The sequence below is a fragment of the Apodemus sylvaticus genome, chromosome 4 (assembly GCF_947179515.1).
Source record: "Apodemus sylvaticus chromosome 4, mApoSyl1.1, whole genome shotgun sequence".
Classification (NCBI taxonomy): domain Eukaryota; kingdom Metazoa; phylum Chordata; class Mammalia; order Rodentia; family Muridae; genus Apodemus; species Apodemus sylvaticus.
The window spans coordinates 114888714-114913940 of NC_067475.1; the positions used below are offsets into that span (position 1 = coordinate 114888714).

Consider the following 25227-nt stretch of genomic DNA (forward strand, 5'->3'; position numbering starts at 1 on the left):
CTCTCTCTCTCTCTCAACCTCTCTGTGACAGGGTCTCGCTATATAGCCAGGCAAGCCTTGAACTTACAGCAGTTCTCCTGCCTCAGCCTTCCTATATGCTGTGTGATTCCTATATCATTTACTTACCATAAAACATTGCTAGGGCCCTGTGTAACTCATTATCTGATTATATCTGATATATATCTGATATATGTGATATATATATATATACACATATATACACACATATATATAGATATAGAAATATAGATATATGCCCTCAGGTGTTATAATACAGTAATGCAACCTAATTCATCCAACACACCACAGTAAGAAAACTTTCAAATGCAGTTCTTATCATGTCATATGCTTAAGATAACCCAACTATGAGTTGACAGTTGAGACTAATGTCATAGGTTTCCCAGGCAAAGTTTGAAAGTATGGGGTCAGTCCTTCCTTATCTGACACTTCCCTTCCACCGTGTATCAATCCCTCTAAAGCTTTTCGTTGCTTGTCTTCAAATAGCATCTCCTTCTAACCCAGGCTGGCTTTGGACTCCCAGGAATTCTCCTGCCTCAGTACCTCCCCCACCCCTGCCCTCAGTGATAAGATTTCAGGCACAGGGCACTGCAGTCTCCCTTTAAAGCTTTACCCCTCCCCCCCTCTCGCCTCAGGACCTTTGCACTTACAACCGTAAGCACAATGCTCGACTTCTGTCTGTGCTTCCTTCTAAACCAGCCAGGTTTAGCCTCCCCACTGTTTGCTTTAAGGAAATTGCAGCTGTGCGCAGTCAGTTCCATTCCTTCCTGTATCATCTTTTGTACCATCCTGGAATGGTGGGGTGACTGGGAGTGGCTGGGACAGAGCCTACACTGACTGTAGAACTTTCAATATCACATGTTCCTTTAAAGAACGGCATGCTGGCCCCTGCCTGACACTAAGTTTCCATGCAGAGAGTAAATAGACCATGCCCTAGCACACCAGGAGGGTCTGAAGCACCGCAGGCCAGAGTTGATGGCCACCAGGTTCTGTCCAGTGAATAAGTCATGGGACTGGGATGGTGACAGGCAGGCTCTTTGTGACATATACAGCTTCAGTTTCCTGGCCCTGCTGGTCAGTCATTTATTTATTTATCTATTTACTTGTTTATTTATTGCTGTCTACCAGACACAGCTAGGTCATCTGGGGAACAGGGAACATCGGAAAGAGAAAAATGCCTTCCAAATTGTCCTGTAGGTGAGTCTGTGGAAGCATTTTCTTGATTGATGAATGATATCTCTGGTGGGGGGGGGGGCCCTAGCCTACTGTGGTGGCTGCTACTCCAGGACAGGCGGGCCTGGTTGTATCAGGCGGAAGGCTGAGCAAACCACGGAGAGCAAGCCAGTAAGCAGTGTTTCTTCGTGTTCCTTACCTCAGTTCCTGCTGTGAGTTCCTGTCCTGACTTCCTGTGGTCTGTGAGCTGGATGCTGAAATTGACCCTTTCCTCCCCGTTGCTTACAGTCATGGTGATTATCAAAGTAATAGAAAGTTAACATGGCCCAGGATTCCCCTTTGTCTCCCAACTCCTAGAACCAAGTGCCACAGTAAATTTATCCTAACACGGGAAATCCCCCTCTCGCACCAAGAGTCTAAGTATTTGCTTCCATCTGTGTGAAAGTACAGAATAGGACAAACCAACAGCTCTCTGTTCATTTGCCCTCTCTCTTTTCTTCTCCCACTGGTCCAGTTGTTTTCATTCTAGTAGAAACACCTTCAAATGTTTCCCACACCTTGGTTAGTTTTACCAAGTACTTGTCTCCTCTTACAAACCTAGCCATGGCTCTTACATGAATAAATGTGGAATTTTAGAATTTCGGTGAAGGCAGCTGGGTCCAGAAAAGCAGATTCCAGCAGAAGCACAAGCAAGTCCACACGGGGCGGTACCTGCCTAGCCTACATCTTCTTTCATTCCACCGCTCTGTGAGGAAGCTCTGCCCGACGCACAGGGGCCGAGAATCAGCCGCTTGGAGCCCACACTGCCAGCATCGGAAGAAACTCTCGCTCGCGCTTGTATTAGCCACGTGACCTAGCATTTGACCCCCATCTGTGTAATGGACATAATAGAATTTACCAACAAGTCACCCAAGTGAGACTCATTCAGATGCCGTGTTTAAGTGGAGTCTTGTTGAAGATGTTAAGTGATAGCCATCATCCCCTGGCAGAGCCCCAGATTGTGATTCAATTATCTTCTCTCTAAATGGGGACTAGTGGATTCATTCAGTGTCTCCCTTTTCTTTTGTTTTCAGGTGAGCCCAAGAATGACTCATTACGAGAACACTTTGATCAGGTCTTTTCTCTCCACCATCAATCGGGACCCTGTTTTCTACACATTTGAAAACTTAAGAGCCGAGCGCGATGGAGCATTCAGACGGCAGAGGCAAACGTGGGCTCAGCTTGCTCTACCACAAATGTTCCAAATCATATTGGGATACATATTGAAAATCCCATAAAAAACAAAACAAACAAAGGAAAAACAGGAAAGAAAAAAAAAAACCACCCTAAAGCACAGGTCATGTTCCCTGGGTTCCCTGGCTCTGGGCGTAGATTCCATTTCTTCTTACTCTGCTCTATCTGGCCACCATCCTCCGTGACAAACATTCAGTGAAAAGAGCAATAGGAAAGCTTCCTGTTCGTGTCCTTTCCCATGCCCAAGCCATATTCGGTTTGTACCCAGAACGGGACCAACCCTTCCCTTGGCTCTCAGTGGTGGTGGTCTCGCAGCAGAGGCTCTAGCTTAGCTTATTTCCTAATACATTTCTCCCATAAGCGCCATCTATGTTGTAGCTGCCACTCAAGGAAGTGCAAGATTCAAAACAAAAACAGTAATTGTTCTCAGGGGCTGCTAGAAAGAGCCTCGGGGGATCTCGCGGTGCGTCCCCTTGGAAGATGACTAAACAGCTGTTTTTCTTCTTCCTGCAAAATGTTCCAAATAGCTCCACCTAGAAAGCAATGGTGACTGCAAGTCAGGAAAACCGAGTCCCTATAGAAGAAGGGTCCGGGGAACAGGATGGGAGCCCGTTTTTCTGTGCATAGGGGAATCCCAGATCAGCCTGGAGCAAGGAACTACAAATAGCATTTTCTCCGGTCATCATGGAGGAGCGTGGGGGATGACGGGAGATTTGGGTGTTTGCAGCTTTTTACTCCGTTTGTTCTTGCACTTGCTGAAGTTTTACCCCAGGCCAGCTGCTTTTAAATGCCCAGACTCTGGTCTCGGTTTACAGTGAGCACATCCAACTTTTATGCTTCTTTTCCCCATGTGACCACCTTTGGAAGAAATAGGCCTCTAACTAGTGGCTGTCCCTTCTAAGCCCCAAGTCTTTCAGCCTCCTGATTCAGGAACATTCTTGGACATTTCCTGCTCAGGGGTACAGTGTATATTGCACTTGCTGTTGCCTGAGGGGTTGTTTGCCACTCTCAGAGGATCAATGACTGTTTCCACTGTATACATTATTTATACATAGGTATCCTCATATGTTTCAGTAAATTTGGTCCCTAATTGTATGAGGATAATTATAGAGAGAACTTTCTACACTGAAGGGCTAGCCTAGCTCTCACCCCCAAGTGATGCTTTAAGCTCTCAGCCAATGAAACATCTCTTCTTGGACAGACCTGATTCAGTATCCGATAGCTGCTAAATAGCGATATTTTGTGATGCAAAGTGTGTTGCCACATTTGAAGTAACATTTGTAACATGGGCATAGATTCTGTAGGTGTATATTAACGAGATAAGCATGCAGGCAGTGTCCTACTCCAGTAAGGAGTATCACTGATACCTCTGGAGCCTCGTGTGCAGCCTCCCCCCCACCCCCTTAAAGCCAGGAGCAGGAGTTTTGTTTTCTTGCTTTTTCTCCTATGTATAATTTAGTTTTAGTTGATTTTGACCTACATAAAAAACCCCTTGTAGCCTTCTCTGATTACTTGTACCATGTTTCAAGGTTAATTCACACTCTGATATGAAAACAATGTTTTTGAGGGCTGGAGCGGTGGCTCAGCACTTAAGAGCACTTGGACAATATTGCAGAGTTGCAGAGTTTCTGGGTTCAGTTCCCAGAACCAACATAGCAGCTCACAACTGTCTGTAACTTGTCCTAAGAGATGTGGCACCCTCTTCTGGCCTCTGAGGACACTACATGTAAGTGGTTCACAGATACATTCAGGCAGGCAAACCCTCACATGCGTATAAACGAAGGGAAAAGTTTTAAAGAGAACAATGCTTATTAATATCCAGCCCTCCTTCCTGGGGAGTGTACAGGCCACAGTTCATCTACTTGGAGTAAGTTTAAGTTTTATTATTACACAATGCCATCAAGGGGTTTTTGTGTGGGTGTCATTTTGCTCTAAAACCAAGATGTAAACATCTAGAAATACAACTGATAGATTTTATGTTCTACTTCTCAATCCTGTTATCATAAACTTTGCAGAATTCCAAACTGGTGTTGGTGTGTGTGTGTGTGTGTGTGTGTGTGTGTGTGTGAGAGAGAGAGAGAGAGAGAGAGAGAGAGAGAGAGAGAGAGGAGTAGTTGAAGAAGATTGTGAGCTATGCTGTTGGTGTTAGGAACTGAATCCCCATCATCTGCAAAACACGGAAGTACTCATAACTGGTGAGGTGAGCTTCTAGCCCCTCAGCATCCTTTCTTAACAATTATGAGTTATAAACACCAAGGACTTTTAGCTTTATAGAGGGAGAATCTCTTGTGCATTGTATGGAAGCATTACCTGTCAATAAAAGAAGCTTAGGCAGGAAAAAGTTCTGGCAGGGAGAGAGGATTCTGGGATAGACTCAGGTGTGGGAAGAGTTTCGGCCCAAAGGCTGATGGCGCTGGTTCCAAGACCCTGAGAAGAGGTAACTAGCCATGAGGCAAACAGAAGGCAGGCTCCAGGGAGCTGGGAAGAGGCTCCTAAAACCCACCCCCACACTGACACACTTCTTCTGACAAGGCCCTACCTCCTAATAGTGCCACTCCCTGGGCCAAGCATATTCATCCATCACAAATGTTATTAAGTTGTATTGTAAGACTTTGACAACTTTTAATGGTCTTCCGGGACCCTCAAAGAAAGCATAGTAAGGTTCATCTCCCTGCAGCCTGTTCCAAGGACTCTCAGCAGTGGGTAAGTCGTCATCAGATTTCTCTCACCTATACTTCATCTCAGCTTGGCTTCTCCTCCAGCTGAGAAGATTAACTATTCAAAGGCTTGTGAAGCACACACTGACCTAAGAGCAGCCCCGCAGTGATGACTTCAGAATATGTTATCAAAACTTTTTTGCATATCCAATGCACACAGCGTCTCAGGGACATACTGAAAAGAAGAACTGGACACACACTTTCTGCTCACGATTCCCAGAGGATAGAAGTATTAACTCACAGTAGATTCGTACTCTATGGAGATCACTCAGTCAGTCACCGTTTTCTGAGTGGCCAGCACATGTAACACTGACCTGAATGTGCACCTAACAAGAGCCAGCGGCCACACCCAGCGACCTTCAGTCTGTGCTTGAAGGGAGAGGTCTGCCTGTCCCAAGGGCTGCACATCATCTGTTTATCCCCCCTAAGATCTCACTGAAAGGACTGGGCAATGGTACTCTAAATGGAGTTTCACCTAAATTCAGACAAAAATATTCAACATATTAGCCCTAGAAATTAGAAAAACTAAACAGTTATCTACCTAGCATTTAACAAAACACTTCTATAGTTTGTGATATCCATAACGTTTATTTTTAAAAAAATGTTAAAAACTAACCATACAGTATTATTCAATATACTTAAAAAGTTCGTTCCCCGCATTGAAGGAAAATACATTTGCAACATCTTCCAGACACCATCTTTATAAAAGTAGGATTTCTAGATGCTGAGACGCACTACAGTAGATCCTCTGGTTTACATTCTCCCGCCTCCCCTACCCCGGCGTGGCAGCTACTGCTCAGGATGATGGTGGGTCACATTCCACCAGCACAGGTACACATACACACACACACACACACACACACACACACACACACACACGTGCGCACACACACGTACACACTCACACACGTACACACAAGCATACACACACACGTACACACACACACACACACACACACACGCACATGCACACACGCACATGCACACACGCACAGAGCAAGTCTTCTCTCTTGCTGCCACACATTCATTTCAGATGAGTGTGTAAGTGAAAATACATCCCATGATTGTAAACATTCACCAAGAGCTTAGCTTCCAGGGTACAATGAGCAATAGTGGCCTGGGGCTCACCTGTTGGCATACTGCTGAGGTTATGAAAAATGTTTTGACAAATTATCCTAAGCCTCCCTTACTGATAGATCTGTAAGTATTTCTGGGTATACATTTTTAATTGAGAACACCTGAAAGTCATTCTAAAGACTATAGTCAGCACCATTTTTACTTTCCTGAAATAATATTCAGTTAAATTCAGCAGTACGCATGACTATTGGTAATAAATTAAAAGTAACAGTCATCTCAAGTCTCCCCTGTTGTGGACACATACAAATACTGTGTTCCAGTTGATGCTAACATGCATCTGAAGACCGTAACTCCCCCCAGGGCCACATGCAGCCGGAGGCATACCTATCACTTCGGTCCATGGAGTCCATACAAGCAGACTTAAGGCTGTACTCGGCTATAAAGACTTCAGTCTCCTCTTCGATAGTCTATGTGGATCACTCACATAATTCAAAGCTTATAGGAAGGGAGGTAATAAGTCCCCAAGTATGTTTAAAATACTATTCTCGATACAATTTATTGTCATCTTATTTACATAGATCAGATTAAGGTTCCGATACAACCACTTTAAAAACACAACCTGAACTTTTAAGCTCTGTCCCTGTGTCACTAAGGAACTCTTACTTTCCTTATTATTGGCCAATTTCATCTCTCAAGACTGTTCACTGCAGATCTTGGGTAAATCTCATGTTGTTCCCAAGAAGAATAAACACCTTTAAAATTCACTGCCATCCACTTTGGGATAGGCCTGTTTGCAGAGAAAATGGTGTTCCTGGTGTGGAAGGATAGCTAGCAAAGCCATCTGTCTGGGCCGGGTAGCTCTCCAGAGCGGATGCTGAGTGGACCTGCGGGGGAGAGGCAGAGTTAGCAGAGCTCCAGTTCATTGGGCGTGGACAGACTCCTACCCACATACAACCAGACAGAACCGGGACTAAAGGGCAAAAAGATTATTTTAAAAAATAAGTCAGGAGGTGGATTTTTGTCATTGTTTTGTAGAGATAATTTGCCTTACTGTATTCATTATAGCTTAAGTATAAGATAAATTATATTGTAATTGTCTCAATTAGTTTTCCATTTTATTAAGTCTCCAAATTGAGGGTTGGTTGGTTTGTTTTGTTCTGTTTTCCGAGACAGAGTAGCCTTGGCTGTTCTGGAACTCAGAGATCCTCCTGCCTCTCTGCCTCCTGAGTGCTGGGATTAAAGGCATGTGACACTTATCTGGATGGATTTTTTTAAATCTAGAAATGGGATAAACAATTCATACATTTGACTCCTACTCTTTGTTACTCTTCTGAAAGGAGATACAGAATCTGTGCAATCTTCCGGATTCTGGCCACCCCCATTCGTGCTGGCGGGCCGTCTAGATGGTGGCCCCGGCTTTATTATTCCAGACTCTGCATACCTGCTGTAACAGAGCAGACTGCGCAGCCGCACTGTGCTGTAACTCTTGTAGGGACGACTGTGGAGGAGCCTGGGAAAACCCAGGGATACCTGGGAGGGACAGCAGGCCTGGAAAAACAGAGCTCCCTGCAGCTTGGAGTCCCGATGACAAACTGAAAACAATCGGTAGAAAAACAGGTCAAACTGTGGGCACTTGGAGGCGGGCGGCCCCTTCTTCCATATTGGGCAACAGGCAGCTTAAAGATGGGAAAGCGAACAAATCAGAGCGCCTCTGCAGGACGGACGGAAATGCAGAAATGAGTCACTTACTGTGGTAAAACTTAGAGAGCAGTAGCTCTGAAAGCAACACCTTCCACATACCACCTCAGCTACCCTAGCAGCAAGCCAAACAGTCACTCGATTACATGGCTGAGGAGTCACGGAACATTTTGGGTACACGGCTTCTAATCCCCCACCCTCTTCGCCTAGTGTTTCAAGATAAGTCAAGACCGAGCTACATACGATTGGCGAGAAGAGACCTGAACCTGCCTGCAGCCCAGTCACATACCCGGCTTGTGCCACCAGGGCGGAGTTGAAGTTGGAACTGAAGGCTGAGGCGAACCCAGGGAGGACTGGTGCAGGCGAGGGAGCCGAGGCAGCCACCGGCAATGGGGTGACTGCCACTGTGGAGGGCGCCTGCAGCCCTGGGAACGAGGGCAGTGTGGGGGCACCGCTTGGGGCACTGGAGACGGGAAAGCCGGGGTAGGATGGGTTAGAGGTGGGCAGCGGGCCCTGGGTGACTGCGAAGAGCGAGGGCACAGCAGTGGACAGGTTGAGTGGGAAGGCCGCAGGCGAGGCGTTGGAGGTGGGCAGCACTGAGCGCACGCTTGCAGAGCTAGGGTGTACAGCTGCAGATGTGGTGGTGGCCGATGGTCCCGCAAGGGATACAGCAGGATTGAGGGAGGGACTGCCCGGTAGAGGGAAGCTATTGGTCAATGAAGTGAAAGGGGGAAGGGCAGTAAAGACAGGAGCGATGGGTGTGGAGGACGCATGCGGTGGCGGAAGGGACATAGAACCAGCTAACGGGGTGCTCAGGCTCGGGAGCCCGGACAGCGCAGGGTTAAGGCAAGTGGACACACTGATGGGCACTGAGGTCGTGGGGTACCCACGGCCCAGGGCACCGGACAGGCCCAAAGTACCACGAGCAGGAGTCCCGGGGTGAGCTGGGCCTTTGAAGGCCGAGGGTGGGGGGCTTGTGGGCTCACTTTTTATCATAACGGGCACAGTTGCTGCAGCAGGGGCAGATGAGATGCCACCTGTATGGGGACCGTGCAAAAGCGACCCTGAGGAGCCACAGCTGACTGGCACTGCCGTGGAGGAGGGGGCAGCTAACGGAGACTGCGCAGGCAGCGATGGCGCTGTAGAGGTGACACTAGCCACAGGAGACTGCAGGCCTGGGAACATGGCCAGCCCTGGGGTGGAAGACCTCTGTGCAGCAGGGATAGTTGCAGAGGGATAGCACTTGTTAGTGGCTGAGGCAGGAGAATCGGAGTTTCGATTGGGAAGAGAGGATAATGAAGCCAGTCCACTTGTGACTGCAGACTGCAAGGCGGAGGAATTGATTAAGTGTGTGTCATTTGATGTAAGGAAGCCTTTTAAGGCAGACAGAAGAGGGCTATTTACACCATGTGGACCCGCAGTACTGGCGATTACAGAAGGAGTCGGGGTGGCGATGCTGTGGGAGGCTGGCGGGAAGGGCAAAGGCAGGCCTGTGAAGACCGATGAGAGGGGAGCTGTGATTGGGTTACTGGCTGACCCAGCCGCGGAGCTGGCCGAGGAGTGGCTGGTGAATGGGGCACAAGTGGAAACAAAGGTCTCACTGGAAGCCAGAGTGACCCTTGGTGTCGAGCTGGCCTGAGTGGGTGGGGTAGGGGTGGCAGGTAGACCTGGCAGTGGCACTAGGCCAGAAAAAATGGAAGGGACCGGAGCGGGTGTGGTGCTGTGGGTGGAAGTAACTGGTGATGCGGGCACCGAGGAAGTCCGGATCACAGTCGGGTTCGGGGTGGATGGCTGAGGCGTTGGGAACACCGCCAGGGCAGTGTTGGGCGCACTCATTCCGGCCCCAGAGGCAGCTGCTGACACGGATGGATGGTTTACTGCCTTGGCTGGGGACACAGCAGGTACCGGAGTCGCAGCAGGAGTCGAAGGATTCGAACCGTGAGGAGAGAAGAGTTGACTCGCTGGGGTGGAAAATGCTAGGGGAGAGAAGAGGCAGGCGTTTGTTTACCAGCGTCCGATTTAAACGAAAAGAAGCGCAGCCACTGTTTTGGAGGGGAGAGGTCATATTTCACAAATACCAAAGAAAAACAAAGGCAAGCCTCAAGCTGCTCTTGTCGCGTCTGAGCTGCTGGGTGCTTGAGGAACCCTTTCTCTAGGGTGAGCACATGCACCGCCTCTCCGCTCGCGACCAGCTCACTGACCTGGGCAGCTTTGGGAATACCGGAAAGCCTTACATAGCCCATGCTGGGGCCTCCTTAAGTGCAGTGTTGTCTACTGATCCTCCACGTTCCGGCCTGGTATCGTGCTTGTGTCTGGGATCCATACAGGGATCTCAGAGGGCAGACCCCAAACCACCCAGCAACTTTTTCTCAGTATTTCTTGGTGTTTGCTACACCATCTAATTCTGACAAACTCTATGGATAACTAACAGGAGGATTTGGGGTGATCTGGGGTCTTCCTCCTAGAATGACTTCAATGGCTGTGTCCCACTCTAGTCCCTCCCTCTGTAGTGATAGCCACTGAACAGGGTTTTTCAGGGAGTGAGAGAGACACTTAAAGATGTGTGTAGAAACCAGACTCTTGGCAAGAGGACACTCATATGGTCACCCCATCTGCCTCACGCGAACCCAGAGACCTACACTCCCATTTTATATATTTGATATCTGCTCACTCTGCCCCCCCTCCTTTCCATACCTCTGGGCACCTCACAGACAGGGGATTTCCCACCAACACTTCCAACCTTGCCACACTACTCAGATTTGAGTGTTGCCTTTTCTCTCTGAGAACTTCTTTTCCTCCCACACCAGAAAGCATCCCCTCCTACTGCTCATTTCTGACTGGGCAGTGCTGACGGTGCTGCCATCCAGAGGCGCCACCCAGGACCTGTGTTCACTGCCTTTGCTGCTCCAGAGTCCGTCCTTATCTTTTTCTTCCTTAGGTGACACCTAATAGGCTTACTAGACTTAGTACCTGACAAAAAGTGTTATCTTCACGTGCATATGAAAATCTCCTCTCCCACATCACGATGCTAAGTGAATACATGTTATGTGACTCTTAGATTTCACAGAGTTTTGCAAATAGGATAAAAAATCATAAATTTAAATCCAGACAATATGTACATTTCTTGTACATAAACTCCAGCGCTATTACGTCATTCTTAGTGAATTACCCTACACGTAGCAACCCTCTCCCAAGTTCCCTGTGAGCAGCAGGCAGTGGACCTGACAGACAGCACTTGTTTCTGGATCTATTTGGTACTTACTTTGACTCTGTGTAGGTTTGGACTGACTGGAGAGGTCTTCATTGTCTATATAAAAAGAAACGATTTCAAACTTTAATCAGATTATTCACCCACCATAATCACAGATAGATGTCACAAAAAAAAGCTACAATAAAGTAAGCACTCATCACTGAAAACACTGAAGGAAAACTAAGGTACACAGGAAAGAATCACAGCCACATGACTAGAGCAGGCTGTTAATGTATGGACACATTTACAGACGCATATATGAACATCACGTGACTCATTTTAAACAGCCTACAACTGCAGGCCTTTACCTGTCCCTGCTGGATTTGGAGTGTATGGAGGTGGCGGAGGGATGCCTGGAGCTATCACATTGGCTAATGGTACCAGACCCGCATTGTTGTAAGCACCTGAAATGAGCACAGGATAGAAAGAGAGAACTTAGTACCACTGGCTAGGAGTTAGAATCTGAGCGAATGTGCGGGGGGTTTATTTTAAGCTGTTGTATAATAGAGAGGCATCTCACACAGAGAAACCGTGAGTGAGAACGGAGGGAGAAGACTGCTCTGGCTGTATACCCGTCCCAGAGACCATCCAACAGGCGAGGCGGGGCGAACATGCCCCGCATAAGCCCAGTACACACACTTGACCATTTCCACATGCATTGATGATACCCCTGGGCACCAGATACCCAAACAAAAGGGCACTTAAGGCCATTTACCAAAATGAATTATTAGTGAAATGCCCTAATAAGAAGGTGATTAAAACAATCTGAAATCAAGGTCAACATGGAAAACACACTACAAATAAGCTATGCCCGCAGCAGCTTGCTAGACCAGGATACAGCAGCCGATGGTCAGCAGAATTAAGCTCTTAGAGCTGACGCACTGTGGACCCCCCAAGCACAGCAGGAAGGAGAAGTGCAGGGGAAGAGCAAATGCTTACTTGGTGCGATCGTTGCATGCGGCCGGCATGGAGGAATTGGGTAGGGCACAGGTTTGTGTGGATTGTATGTTGAAGGAGGCTGGACAAGGGAAGCACAGTGGTTAGACATCCCCGAGAGCGCACCTCTTGATAAAACAGTACAATCTGTATTATCACAAAATGAAGATGCCCCAGCTGTCGCAGTGGCAGACCACATACGTAGCCTTTGCTTTCATAGGGGGTGGTCCTTACTCAGGTCCACAGGTACAGTTTGCCAGACATGCTGTGTTTTAATTTTAGCATCCATCCATCCATCCATCCATCCATCCATCCATCCATCCATCCATCCATCCTCCCAATAAAGGTCAGACTTGAATGAACAGCAGGTGCCTTTCTGAGTCAGCCTGGGCTAACCCCAGGAATTCCCATTTCCAGTATGAAAATAACACGAGACCTTTAGGTCTCTCCGTGACACATAATGACCTCGAGGACAATCAATGTCTTCCTACGATCACTAGGATCTTCAGGGTCTGGTCTCTCCAACACATAAAGACCTCAAGGGCAATGCTCTCCTGTGGCCATTAGGATCTTAGCACCAGGAGGATCATTAGCACCTGGCAATCTGACAATTTTTACACAATGGATTAGGAATGAAATGTTTTTGTTCTTTGGAAACCTTTAGATTCACAAGCACCTATTTTACAGTTGAAGACATTTACAGAATCTCAAGTATCCAAAGCTCCACCAAACACTGTATTTTACAAGGGTGAAAGAGTGAGCAGGAGTCTGAGCGAGGAGTCGGGCAAAGGAATCCACTGGTGGAAGGGACTGTTTCCTCCCGGCCTCATAAACAGCCTCCTGATTCCCCTGTCTTGTGAATGGACAGAGACTGTGAAGGCCTATGGGGCCATCAGTCCTTAGGAACTCTTCCACTCAGGAGGTCCCATTCTCCTGTTCCATCTACATTTCCAGTCTGTACAATCGTTCCCTTGAGAGGACCCGCCCCTGGCTCCAGACCTGGTTCACTAACATTAACACTACTGAGCTTGGCAGGCAAGCATCACTTTCTAATCCTGATCTGAAACAGATGAATGTGGCTGGGTTAACTTTCAAGTAAAATGCTTCCTCTCCAAAAAGCCTTGAACTCTTAAGCTCTGGGCCATTTTCTCTGACCTGGAATTTTTACCATACTTGAACTGCAACACAAAAAACTTACTTTACACAGACAGAAAGCTACATATAAATAACTTAACACCTGCTTCCTATTTTTATTTCAGCACATACCGGTTTGGATGGCCCGAGAATCCGCGCTGCTATTCCTTTGCCTTCATTGGTAATTTCTTCACCATCCTTCTTCAAAGGGGTTCCCTATTTAAAAAAGACAGAAGGGTGGGGCTGAGATTTTAGACAACTGCACTGAATTATTCTGAAGGAGCTTGCTAAGAAGAATGAGTCTTGGATTCTAGTCCCAATACTTCCCCAGTTGGCTACCTCACCTTCCTGGACCATGGCAGCAGAGGGGATGACAGGGAAGAATGATGTATCATCTAATACTTTTTACACACACACACACACACACACACACACACACACACACACACACGCGCCGACTTTCACGCCAGTGTATATAAATCAGAGACTGAAAAAGAAACCTGGTGACTGAGACCCCATTAGAGACTGCTCTATAGAACAGAAGTCTCCACGGCCTGTGGCCTCAGGCAGTGTCCTTAGGTATTACATACTTGCACAGAGGCCAGCTTCCAAGGTAGCCCCACTGCCCATTGCTGCCCACCATCCATCTCAGAATAACCAGGGCTGCTGTGTTACAGAAAGGCACTGATTCCTAAAAGCAAGCCCTACGAGGCCCTGCTGCAGCTGCCCCACCTCCCCTTGGTTACATGTGCTCTGGAAACTAGCTACCATGCCATGAGGGTGCTCAAGTCCTTGTGAGGAATAAGATTCCTGGCCACAAGCAACACTGACTTGCCAGGCACTTAAGTGAGCTCCCTGGAAAGAAGAGAACATTGTGTATGGCAGCCCAGCTTGTAGGTAAACCCACGCCAGAACCGCAGAGCTAAGCCACTCCCACTTCCCTGAGTCAGGAGAACTACTGGAGCATAGTGTGGTGGCCCCAGCCTTTAACCCTGGCGACTGGGAGGTAGGTGTGCTCATCGATCTCTGAGTTCCAGGCCTGCCTGCTCTACATCGTGAGTTCCAAGCCAACCAACCAACTAACCAAACATCTTTGAAAAGGTTATTTTCCAAGGGCTTTGAGACCCACCCACTGGTATCCAAACAGGATTCTTAAAGGGCTTGCAGTCTCCTACATGGGCTCTCCGCTATGCAACCGCTGACAATTGCTGAGAATAGTCGGCATATAAAACAGCAAAATCAACCTTTGTCTGGCATGTTCTGAGGGTAATGCAGTTACTGGCTACACACGAACTTCCAACTTAATTGCCTATCAACTAAGTGGAAGCCAGGAGACTCCTTCCCTTTGGAGAAGCATCACAAGCTGGCATGTTCTTACATGCAGCACATACATGGACAGACCTGTGCTACTGTGACACTTAGTCATGGGGAATTTCATTTATGTAGAAGCATGCTTACAGGGAAAATTCCATTTATGCGACTGGGTTTTCCTTTGGGATAGGGGTTTCCTGGGAAGGTTCCACACGAAGAAATCATGGCATGAGGCGCTTTGCAGCCTGCCTTGGAAGCCTGGAACATAAAAAAGAAAGCGGTTAACAAAAATCAAACTCATCACATGAACTAAGGAGTAGCATGAATTAAGAAATACCATTTGCACACTCACCCACCAAACACCAGGAACCTCTATGAACCCAAGGGAGTGAGTGTGCAAAGGACTGGGGCCTCCTTCTGTGGAACTGTTACCACGGCTACACTCTGCACCATCACTGCTATAACCAACAGGTTCAAGAAAGGTCTGTTATTTAGCAATAGTGTGTACTATGCACACCTTTAATCCTAGGACGCAGAGGCAGGCAGAGTTCTGTGAGTTTGAGGATAGCCTGGTCTACACAGCGAGGAGTGCCTGTTGCATTTCTTTACCCAACTACCAAAACAACAACAAACCAACCAACCAAAAAAACCCCTAAACAGTTAAAATGAGATTGCTTTGAAAATGTTTACAGCTTAATTAAATACACACACACACACACACACACACACACACACACACACACACACACAAAAGGGGCGGTGCAACTGTTAAAAAGCACTTGCTACCCTTGCAGAAGACCTGGTCCCACACCCACACTGGGCAGCTCACCCTCTTCCGCCCCTCACAGGCACCTACACTTACAGGCACAGACTCACACACTAAGAAAAATAAATCATTTAAAATTTTAAAAAACAATTCCAAAGATCCAGACTACTGAAAAGAAACAGGAATGAATTGAGAAACTGAGAAAGCATTTAGGTGTATGGTATTTCCATTGCACTCTGGACTTCTAAAATGGTGCCTCAGACACGGAGAGCTGGTAATGAATGAGCAGTCCCTGTACGGCAAATGCACTCCAGTGGCTGCACGCTGCACTACAGGACTACCCAGGGCAGTCAGGTAATATGTGTGGCACACAACACCCAGTCATATTCATATCGAAGGACTTACAGGGATGCTGTTCGTCTTTATCATTATTTTTATAAGTTCCCACAAATCACATTAATTGCATAATCCAGCCTAAATACCTAAACCTTTAAAAAAAATCACCTCAATTTGGTCATAATAAACTATACTAGGAAAATAACCCTTATATTTGAATTTGTGTATTTCAATTATTTCCTTAGAACAAATTCTTAACACAACTTTTGACTAAAACATAGGAACAATTTGATTAATTCATTTACATTAATAGTGTTCCACTCAAGGAAGCATGTGGTCCCAGAACATTTCTGAGTCAATGAGTTATGTATAGAGTACGTTAGAGGGAAGACAACTACAGCTATGTATATAGGACTCCAGGATTCTGCCAAGAGAATCAGTGACAGAGTGTTAAGGAGATGTAGGATGCGTGTCATCTCAGCAACAGAAACAAGCAGGGAGGCAGAGCCTCCTCCCTGACTCAGGAGGCCTCAGGGACCACACTGATGAGCAGCAGGCCCTTGGAGAGCACTCTGGATCTCCTCAAGCAGGCTTCTGCTTCAGTGCACAGGCAGCACCAACTTGGGTGCTTGGATAGAAAATGTGCCCTTTTTATACAGATTTGCATGAATGACATGGAGTTTTTAGTGTTCTTCTCTTATGAATTTGATTACTGTAAGTCTGCTACCAAGCAAATGTGCAGTCACCGTTCCTCAGCACACGAACAGAGAATTCTTGGTACTTTGGCAGAGCCCCACAGGGGAAAGGTACAAGCTGCCACTGTTGGCGCACTCCCGAGTCATCTTTGCACCCACACACTTCTTCTACAAGGCTTTACTTGCACTCCCTGGCTGGCAAGAATATCTGCTTCTAAGTTCGTCCCAACACTGCCACGGTGAGGCGGGCACTTCACTGTTCACCAGCTCCCAGACTCAGCCCAGCATCTGTGAGGATTACCTGCTCCAGGACTCTCTTGCACCGTTTCTTCTCTGACATGTTGATTCTGAATAAATCTTCAATGGGACGAGAGTTATGGGCGTCCACAATGTTTCTGTCAAGGAAACATGACTTAGCTTGTGTTTGAGGCAGATATACACAGGTCAGAAATGTTCTGTGTTTTTGTGGTCATAGAAACGCACGTTAGACTGTGGAATACATTCTCTGTGAATAAGCAACTTGCCCACCCTTAAAATTAGCTACTCCTCCAGTGTAAAGTAAGGAGCAACCCCACGGCCTCACGTCACCCCATCACTGTAGGAACTATAGGCTCTAGGGTATAAATATCCTGCCCAATAAACATCCCACATTTTTATCAGCTTGCCTTTTGAATTACTCAGGACGGGAAGAAGCAAAGCAAATGTATAAATGCAGGAGTGTGAGACAGCCATGATCCTGTGTAGGAAGTGCTCGTTATCCCATGAGCTAAAGCCACATCTGTACGAAGGGCCCATTGTTCTGTGAGCCGCGACCACAGTCCAGGAGGAATTATCTATGCAATGACACCAGAGCACTGTACTGTGTTTTCACAGAACGTGGGTATTTTTGTCTGTTTTTTTTGTTTGCAGACAGGTTCTTACTGCCTTACTCAGGGGTCCCCTGCATCCAGCTCCCCAATTTCTAATGTGAAAGCCATGTGCTACCATACCCAGCAGATTTTCTTTAAAACTTTATGTATTTAATGTATGTGAGTACATTGTCGCTGTCTTCAGAACAGGGTACTGGATCCCATTACAGATGGTAGTGTGTCACCTTGTGGTTGCTGGGATTTGAACTCAGGACCTCTGGAAGAGCAGTCAGTGCTCTTAACTGCTGAGCCACCTCTCCAGCCCCAGCAGTTTCTATAGATGATTTCATTAGGGTTCTGCTTCCTAACATGATTGACAGGTTAAGACAGATCATTTTTCAAAGACGATCCCACTAGCTTTCTGCCACCCTACATAACTGACACATTACCAGAGATCAGTGACTTCAAAAGCCAGTTAAACTTCCAGGTTTGAAGCAAGCAGTCAGAGAAGTACTCACGAGGCCAGGAGCTCCAGCGCAGCCAGCTTGTCCTTACTAAAGGTAAAACAGCTCAGGATGCTCACCACTTCCGCTGGGTGGACGGCCACCATTTTCTATCATGAAAAGAAGACCTATTTCAATATGAAATTGCTGTAGCAGACCTTACCCGCTTTGGGGAGCTATAATTAAATTCTATAGTGTAAGTATTTAAGAACACAGCCTACATCTTAGCTGAGAGCAACACAAGCAAAAGGGAAGCCCCAGCAACTGTAGAGAAATTCCAAAAATTCTGAGTCCGACTTGGACTCCTTTTAGTGGAATGACTTCAGAAATGCACCGAGGTTCTACATGCACGTGCTAGATCTGTGCTTCTCGCTGTGCTCACCGGTAACAAGTGTACAATCCTCTGAATGGCCATCTACTGAGGTGGCACGTTCACAGGGTCACTCAGCTCACCAGTCAGGCAAGGCGCAGGAGTCTGAGCCAGGGAAAGCACTCCCCTAGTGCACGGCTCCCTTTAGTCTACCGTGATGCACTATGGGAGATGCTGCCCAATCTGAATGGTAAGGGTCAAAGTCCCAGGACTGTGCTCTGCAATGAGCTCCTTCCCTCCACTTGTCAGTTAGAACCCATAGGGGATTTAATAGTAGCAGTTTCACAGCCTGGAAGGTTTTAACTTCTTAACATAGCTATTTAGTGTATCAAAGTATAATGGCATTTGAGGTCAGCTCTTTCTGATACAAACCACAATTGGGCCTGGATTGTGTGAAATGGGGGAATGAAACATTGTTACTTTGCATGCTGGAGAAGGGGGGGGGGGTCACTCACATGCTGTAGTGCTTTCATGGCCTTCAGCTGAGGCTCGGCCCAGGAGAAGTACCTTAGGAGATCCACCACCTGCAAGCAAAGACTGACTTCAGCTCTGGTGGCAGTGTCTGCACCCATTTCTTTCAACTAGATTTCAACACTTGCCATTCCTGTCCCCGTCCCCACTTGGGAGAAGAGCGGATGGCTGGCACGAGAGGCTACCCTGGCAGCAAAGGTAACCACTGTGATACAACGTAACCACTGTGATACAGTGTAACCACTGTGATACAACGTAACCACTGTGATACAACGTAACCACTGTGATACAATGTAACCACTGTGATACAGTGTAACCACTGTGATACAACGTAACCACTGTGATACAACGTAACCACTGTGATACAGCGTAACCACTGTGATACAACGTAACCACTGTGATACAATGTAACCACTGTGATACAGTGTAACCACTGTGATACAACGCAACACTCCAGTCCCACAGCAGCACAGGCCTCGGGTCAAGTGCTCAGCAGTAACATGAGACAGCAGCTTCCACAAAGGACAATGTGGATAAAGAACGGTCGTACCATCCATCACAGAACCTTCTGCCAGACAGCACTGCTCTAGGAAGAGAGAAACATACAGTGCTAGCAAGATGGCTCAGTGGGCAGAGCCGATGCCTGGGACTCCCACAAGCTGTCCTCGGACCATCATGTGAATGTGGTGGTATTTCCCGTCCACTCCCTACAATACATTGTTCTTTTGTTCCTTTCTTTTTCCTTCCTTCCTTTTCAAAGAAAGGAAACATACAATCTAGAGGTAGCCTGGAAGTGCATGACTGGCAACTAAGCAACTCTCTCTCTCAAAATGAAATGGAAAAAAAAAGAAAAAAAAGAGGCCAGGCAGGCCTGAGCTGCAGTTCAGTGGAAGGGCACATCCGCAGTGTGTACAAAAATAAATAAAGAAAAGTCATAAGAAGAAACCCAGGATATGGTGGACACTGAAAGCACGGGAAGTTGAAAAGTTAGATGGAGATGGGGTGTGACAGCGTGAACTACACATGAGAAATGCACATCAAGGGCAGCTCGGACCACTTGCACAGTGTTCCGTGACTGACCGCTTGAGTCTGCAGGTTAGACACCAGCAGCAGAGGCACGGGTCTAGCTCAGCACTGCACTGAGACAATCGGAAGGTGGCTCGCATCCCAGGGTCTCCTACCACCACCCACAAACAGGCCTTGAAACAGGAGCACACGGTGATGCAGTCAGGAGTGAGCAGCGCAGAGATGTCCTCACCCTGGGCCGCTTGGCTGTCTTGAGGGCAAATCCAAAGGAAAAGCAATAATACAGGAGGAGTCTGTGGACTTTGTAACTGGTCAACAACATTTATTCATGTCTTCTTTGATTGTATAGTGAATTTTAAAAGTATTATAAATACTATACAAATTTATTAGTAAATTTACAAATTCATAAACTAAAAAAAAAGTTACTAAGGATTTATGTTTTATGTGGCTGACGGTTTTGCTCTCATGTATGAGTTCAAAAGACGGTGTCAGACGCCGCCAAGGACCAGCCTCAGCCTGGAGAGGGGTTCTGAAGGAAGGATGTCTAGGGGCTGAGAATTCAGAGACTCAAGTCAAATTGTAGGTCCAAGCTAGTGGCATGTCCTGCTGGAGACATTTTTCCAGTCTGCTTTCTCTCTGTTCTGCTTTCTCTGGAGATCTCTAAACTACTCTCTCTGTTCCATCTGAGACTGTTCTCTAAGCAGTTCTCCCTTGCTAGTCTATCAAGTTCTCTGGATAGCTCATCTACAGCAGATCATAAGCCCAGTCTTTTATTTTACACATCAATCCAGTCACTGACTCCAGCTTCCCTTTTGATTATCCTAAAAATCAGCATCCTGAGACTCCACCCCCCCCCCCCCTTAATTCTTAGGAGACAGCAAGTAATTCAGAGATCTGCCTGCATGGGTAAAGCACAGAGGATAAACTAGCAGCGTGGGACCTAGTCCTAAAATTACTATTTCTGCCACAGCTGGACCTAATAGCTCTGTCCTAGGCCACACTTGAACTCGGGAATCTGTCTGCCCTTGTAAGCTTAAACAAACAAACAAAAAAACCATAAAGACTTAGCTGGGTGGGATTTCCTTCCTTAGTGTCTTTCTGACAAGATGGCTTGTAAGACTCCCAAAAACCGAGGGTACCCCAGCACCCCACACCTTGGAAGGCGACACCCATATCACTTGCATGAAACGGTCTTGATGCAATAACAAGAGGAATTTTTTTTTTTATTCCAGAGCTCTCGGGTCCACAGTCTTACACCGCACAGGGGTAGAGGACTGTGGGACCCTGTGCAACTGAAGTCAGAGGTATTTAAAGGGGAAAAATCACAAGGCAAGGGGTGGAGGACAAAACATGCACGGAATGGGGAAGTACAGATTGAGGAAGTCAGGCAATAGTTTATGCCTTAAGAAAGGTTAGAGATTATCTGGAGCAAAGTTGTTGGGGGCATTGTATAGTTAAACATTGGAACTAGAACAGGGTGGGCTATCTTTCTCTCAAGCTGAAAGCAGAAAACAAGTTACTCTGTGCTGGACTAGTTGTTAGGGGTCTAAAGACATTGAGTTGGGGTCTCTCAGGCTCACAATGCAGTTGCTTTTGTTCCTTTAGATTCGTGAAGTCCCTCATTAATTCATACTGCATTCTTACTTTTAAACCTATGTTTTTAGAGTCCTTTTCCACAAGCTTATGGGCTGTCCTGAAGATCCCAGTGTTTACCATTTGGTAAGTCATTAGCTACACCTTCGCCTCCTGGACTCATGGAGTCATTAATGTTGATAGGGAGAACTTGAAGGAAGATCAGTACATTATTATCCAAACAAGTCTTATACCCACAGCAGCCACTGACTCTCATGGAGCGTCCCCGCCCCCACCCCAGCTGGCCCTGTCCCATGGGCAAAGAATCAAGTTATTCTGTCCCTACCAAGTCCATGCTGGATCCAGCAAGGTACCTTGGAACTGGAGTTTTGGATGGTTGTAAGCCATGACTACTAGGGTGGGTGTTAAGAGTCAAACCTGGGTCCTCTGCAAGAGCAGAAAGTGCTCTTACCCACTGAGCCATCTCTTAGACCCCAAATTTATAAACTTTTGATATTTTCTCAGAATAACTGACAGTTTAAGCTGTTTTTAAAAAGGACAGAGTATTTTTACATCGCCTTAGCATAGGAATGTGGTGGAATTATGTGTAAAACATGAAGCTCCCCTAAGTCTTTAACGTTTTTTGGAACTAAGAACTTCAATAGTGAATAACGCAACAAAGTCCAAGCAATTCTGAATGTATCTGGTAAGTAAGCAGACATTAACTAGAGCAGTAGTATCAAGAGGCTTTAATAAACGAACTATACCTGTTCACTGGAGAAGTACCCATGAACATATTCAATTGCTTTTAATTTATATTCTGTCAAAACAGCCTAGAAAAAGAGGAAAAAAAGAATTAATATCCATCAGCAGCATGTTAATATTCATGTACTGAAACTACATACACGCCCACAGACTGGCAGGGACTGGTCTCCTCCAGCTCTAGCTGGGAGCTTCAGCAACTAAAGTAACAAATTCTATTCTTTAGATTTGCTGGGACTCCAGGAACACAGCTATAGAAGAAGCAACATTGTAACAGAGTCAACATGAGTACAAATTAGGTTTCAAATTTGTTAATGTCTAACTATGTTCACAACATCTCTGATACAATTTGCCCTTATTTTCTTTCTTGTAAGAGTGGGCTCTCTATGACACATAGGCTGGCCCTGAACGAGCACCGTGGCCCACAACAGTCTTTAGAGCTTGCTTCCTCATTCATAAAGGGGAAATCCCAATCATAACCTTCAAGGGGCTGTAGTGAGGTCCTAATAGTTAGAAACCTGATAGAGAGATGTTTGATAAATGTCTCCGTTCTTCTGTTGTACCTTTCAGCTGATGAGAGCCGATGCCGCTACCCTAGCACAATGCAGAAGCCACATCTGCTCCTCTACCCGCTACTGTGGACCTCAGAAATGGAAAGCGCTAAGCAAGCTACCGTAGACTGTAAGCACTTATCATAAAATATGAACTGGCCATTTTCTCACTACAAAACAGCTATAATATTTGTATTTTCTATATACATCATTCTGCTAGCAGCAAATGCAATGACCAGAAAAATCATCCAGGATGCTCAACAGTTCAACTTTTACATGGCATTCTGGGTAATGCACCCTAAGGCGTGTCATTACCTTCACCATTAAAGAAGACAGTCACAAGCAAGGTTCGGGACCAAATCCTGGCTTGGGCTGATGATACCAATCCTATCTCAAATCTTCCCCTAATGCCGGAGAGGTCCAGCTGTGGCCCCCACACAGGGCATGGGACACATTTTTTTTTTTAATACCAGACTCCTGGGGGGGCATTAGTTACCTAATGAGGGCTTGGCTTGGTGTTGTACATTGGGAGTACACACCACCTAACTCCAATTAAGAAGCTGGAGTCAAACAGAAAGTGCTTACTAATTAACAGCTCCTATTACTCCCATTTTGAAAAAACAAAACAATGCCTTTCCTATTTTTTCCCCAAGTGTCTTCTCACACGCTTCTACTTTAAGTGAGAGCCAGTGTTATGTGTGGGCGTACAGCAACAACAGAGGAGGTGACCCACTAAGATGGACTATTTTACTCCCATCTATTTTACTCCAGTTAAGTAGACTAAGATCGCGATGGTGTGCTGGCAAGGCCAACTGGCAGCACATTTTGATCGCAGACTAGAATTGTGGACTTGAGGCCGCCTCAGATGAACAGACTTCTATCTCTGGAACCTTTCGGATTCCCTGGTTAATATTTATTACCAGACATTTTTACAAGGCTGAGAAGAGAGAAGGTAGACACATGCATGTCTGCACGGCTCCAAAGCAGAAGTCTGCATTCAGGTCTACTTTGACTTTAAATTTATTTTCTCAGAATGGTTAAAAACCAGCTCAGAAACCAACTGTGGCAAATTCTAAGTACATAGTAAAATGACATTTTGTGTCAAATTTTAATTAGACGAGACTCAGCAAGAGCAGAAGTCCATCTGAAAAAAAAAGAAAATCAGCACCATTAAATATGAAAGATTAAAGTATGTTATTTGAAAAGGGGTCTTACAAAGAGACCTTATTTGAAAAAGGAGGGTCTTACAAAGAGCAAAACAGAACTATAGAACTGGCGGCAATTTTTGCAGTGCCAGTCATGGGCACGGGTTTGAGATGCCAAACAGATGCAAGACAGCCCCGGGCAAGCTGTGAGATGCTGGCTCAAGGCCACAGCACTGCCCTTTCGGTCCAGCAGGCAACCTGTGATTTTTGCATAAGAGATACTTTTAGAGTCAATTCTACATTCCCAATTTTTTTGCTGCCTTGTTCATTCTAGGAAATAGTTAATATAAACAGCCTCAAAAAGCAGAGGAAGAAAAGCAAAGGCGAGGAAGTCATTCTGCCTAGCTTGAGATTTTAAAAGGAACTTAGACAGGGCCCAGTCACTCCTGTTACTGAAACATGTTAACAATGAATAAATGCCACTGAACCAAAACCTAGGTTATTAAGGATTTACAGTTTGCTCCGGAACCGTGGGTAGTAAAAACGTATTCTCATATCACGATGACTTCCCAAATTTTCTATTTAAGCGGTGCAGCCTACCAAGATGCAAGCTCTTACATTACACAGGAAAGTTCAAGTTCAAGTCCCTTTGGTACACACAAGACCTCAAATAAAATAACTCACGGCAGTTATCTCTGAAGAATTTTAGAGATCAAGGTTAGTTACCTTTCGAATCTCATCCAACACCGTTTCAAAGGACTTTTTATCCATCTTGAGTATTATTCCGATGTGACGTCTAAGAGTTCTACTTGCAATTACGAATCGCGCATCCGAGGTTCGACTCGTGGAAATACACAAGGAGAAAGGAGAGAAGGAGGTAGAGAGTATTGCAAACTGCACCAAAACAAAAATTCCAGAACGAAACTTGGAAAAAGTTTTTATTAAAATCAGACTCAGAAGCTTCTTCGCACAAAGCTTCAGCTGCTCAGAGCAGAGCCGGCTTGTGCGTTTGCAGAAATCCAGGCTTCGGAGGGCGCCGAGGGCCGGGCGCTCCGGGGAAGGCCGCCGAGCTACGCTCCGCTCACCGCGGCGATCCGGGACACGTGGCCCCGGGGGCGCTCAGCCCGGCCGATCCGCCCGATCTAGGGGTCTCGCAGCTCCGGCAGCCGGCGGCCCCGCTGGTCCTTTGTTACCGGTTTTCGTAGCTTCCGGGAGCGGGCCGGTGGCCGGGTCGCACCAGAAGCCGGGCGAAGGGGGGGACACAGCCTCACCAAGGGCGGCTCTCGAGCACCGCAGCGCTCACACGACCAGATGCCTAGCGGGAGCACCCCTAAATGCCCCACCAGCTCCGGGGACCTTCGGTAGAGAGTGTCGCGCCCACAAGACGCAATTATGCACCGCCACCTTAAGTCACTATTGCCCGAAAGACTAGTTTGGGGCGCTGGGGTCCTAGTGTGGGAACATAGGCATCCATAGCAGACGCCTGAATGCTCGTGGAACAAATGTGACTAAAGTCCTTTGCGGAGCGTGATAGTCATTATTTTAGTGTCACGGTCCCCTAATTCTTCAGTTTTGTGGTACTGTGTTTTGATTCTTGAGTGTGAGTTTAAACGAGCGAACAGTAAGTAAGTCAGG

General features: G+C 46.5%; 1 protein-coding gene across 1 annotated transcript; it reads right to left on the reverse strand.

Annotated features, from left to right (window-relative positions):
- Nucleotides 1–5715: 5715 nt before the first annotated feature.
- Nucleotides 5716–25000, reverse strand: Proser1 (proline and serine rich 1). Its single transcript, XM_052180530.1, has 13 exons — nt 24319–25000; nt 21902–21967; nt 18521–18589; nt 17711–17805; nt 16646–16739; nt 14695–14805; nt 13369–13452; nt 12106–12184; nt 11475–11570; nt 11179–11223; nt 8206–9892; nt 7660–7810; nt 5716–7102 (listed from the first exon to the last, which is right to left on the reverse strand). The coding sequence occupies exons 1-13, from the start codon at nt 24361–24363 to the stop codon at nt 6980–6982; spliced, it is 2745 nt and encodes a 914-aa protein (XP_052036490.1). The 5' UTR covers nt 24364–25000; the 3' UTR covers nt 5716–6979.
- Nucleotides 25001–25227: the final 227 nt, after the last annotated feature.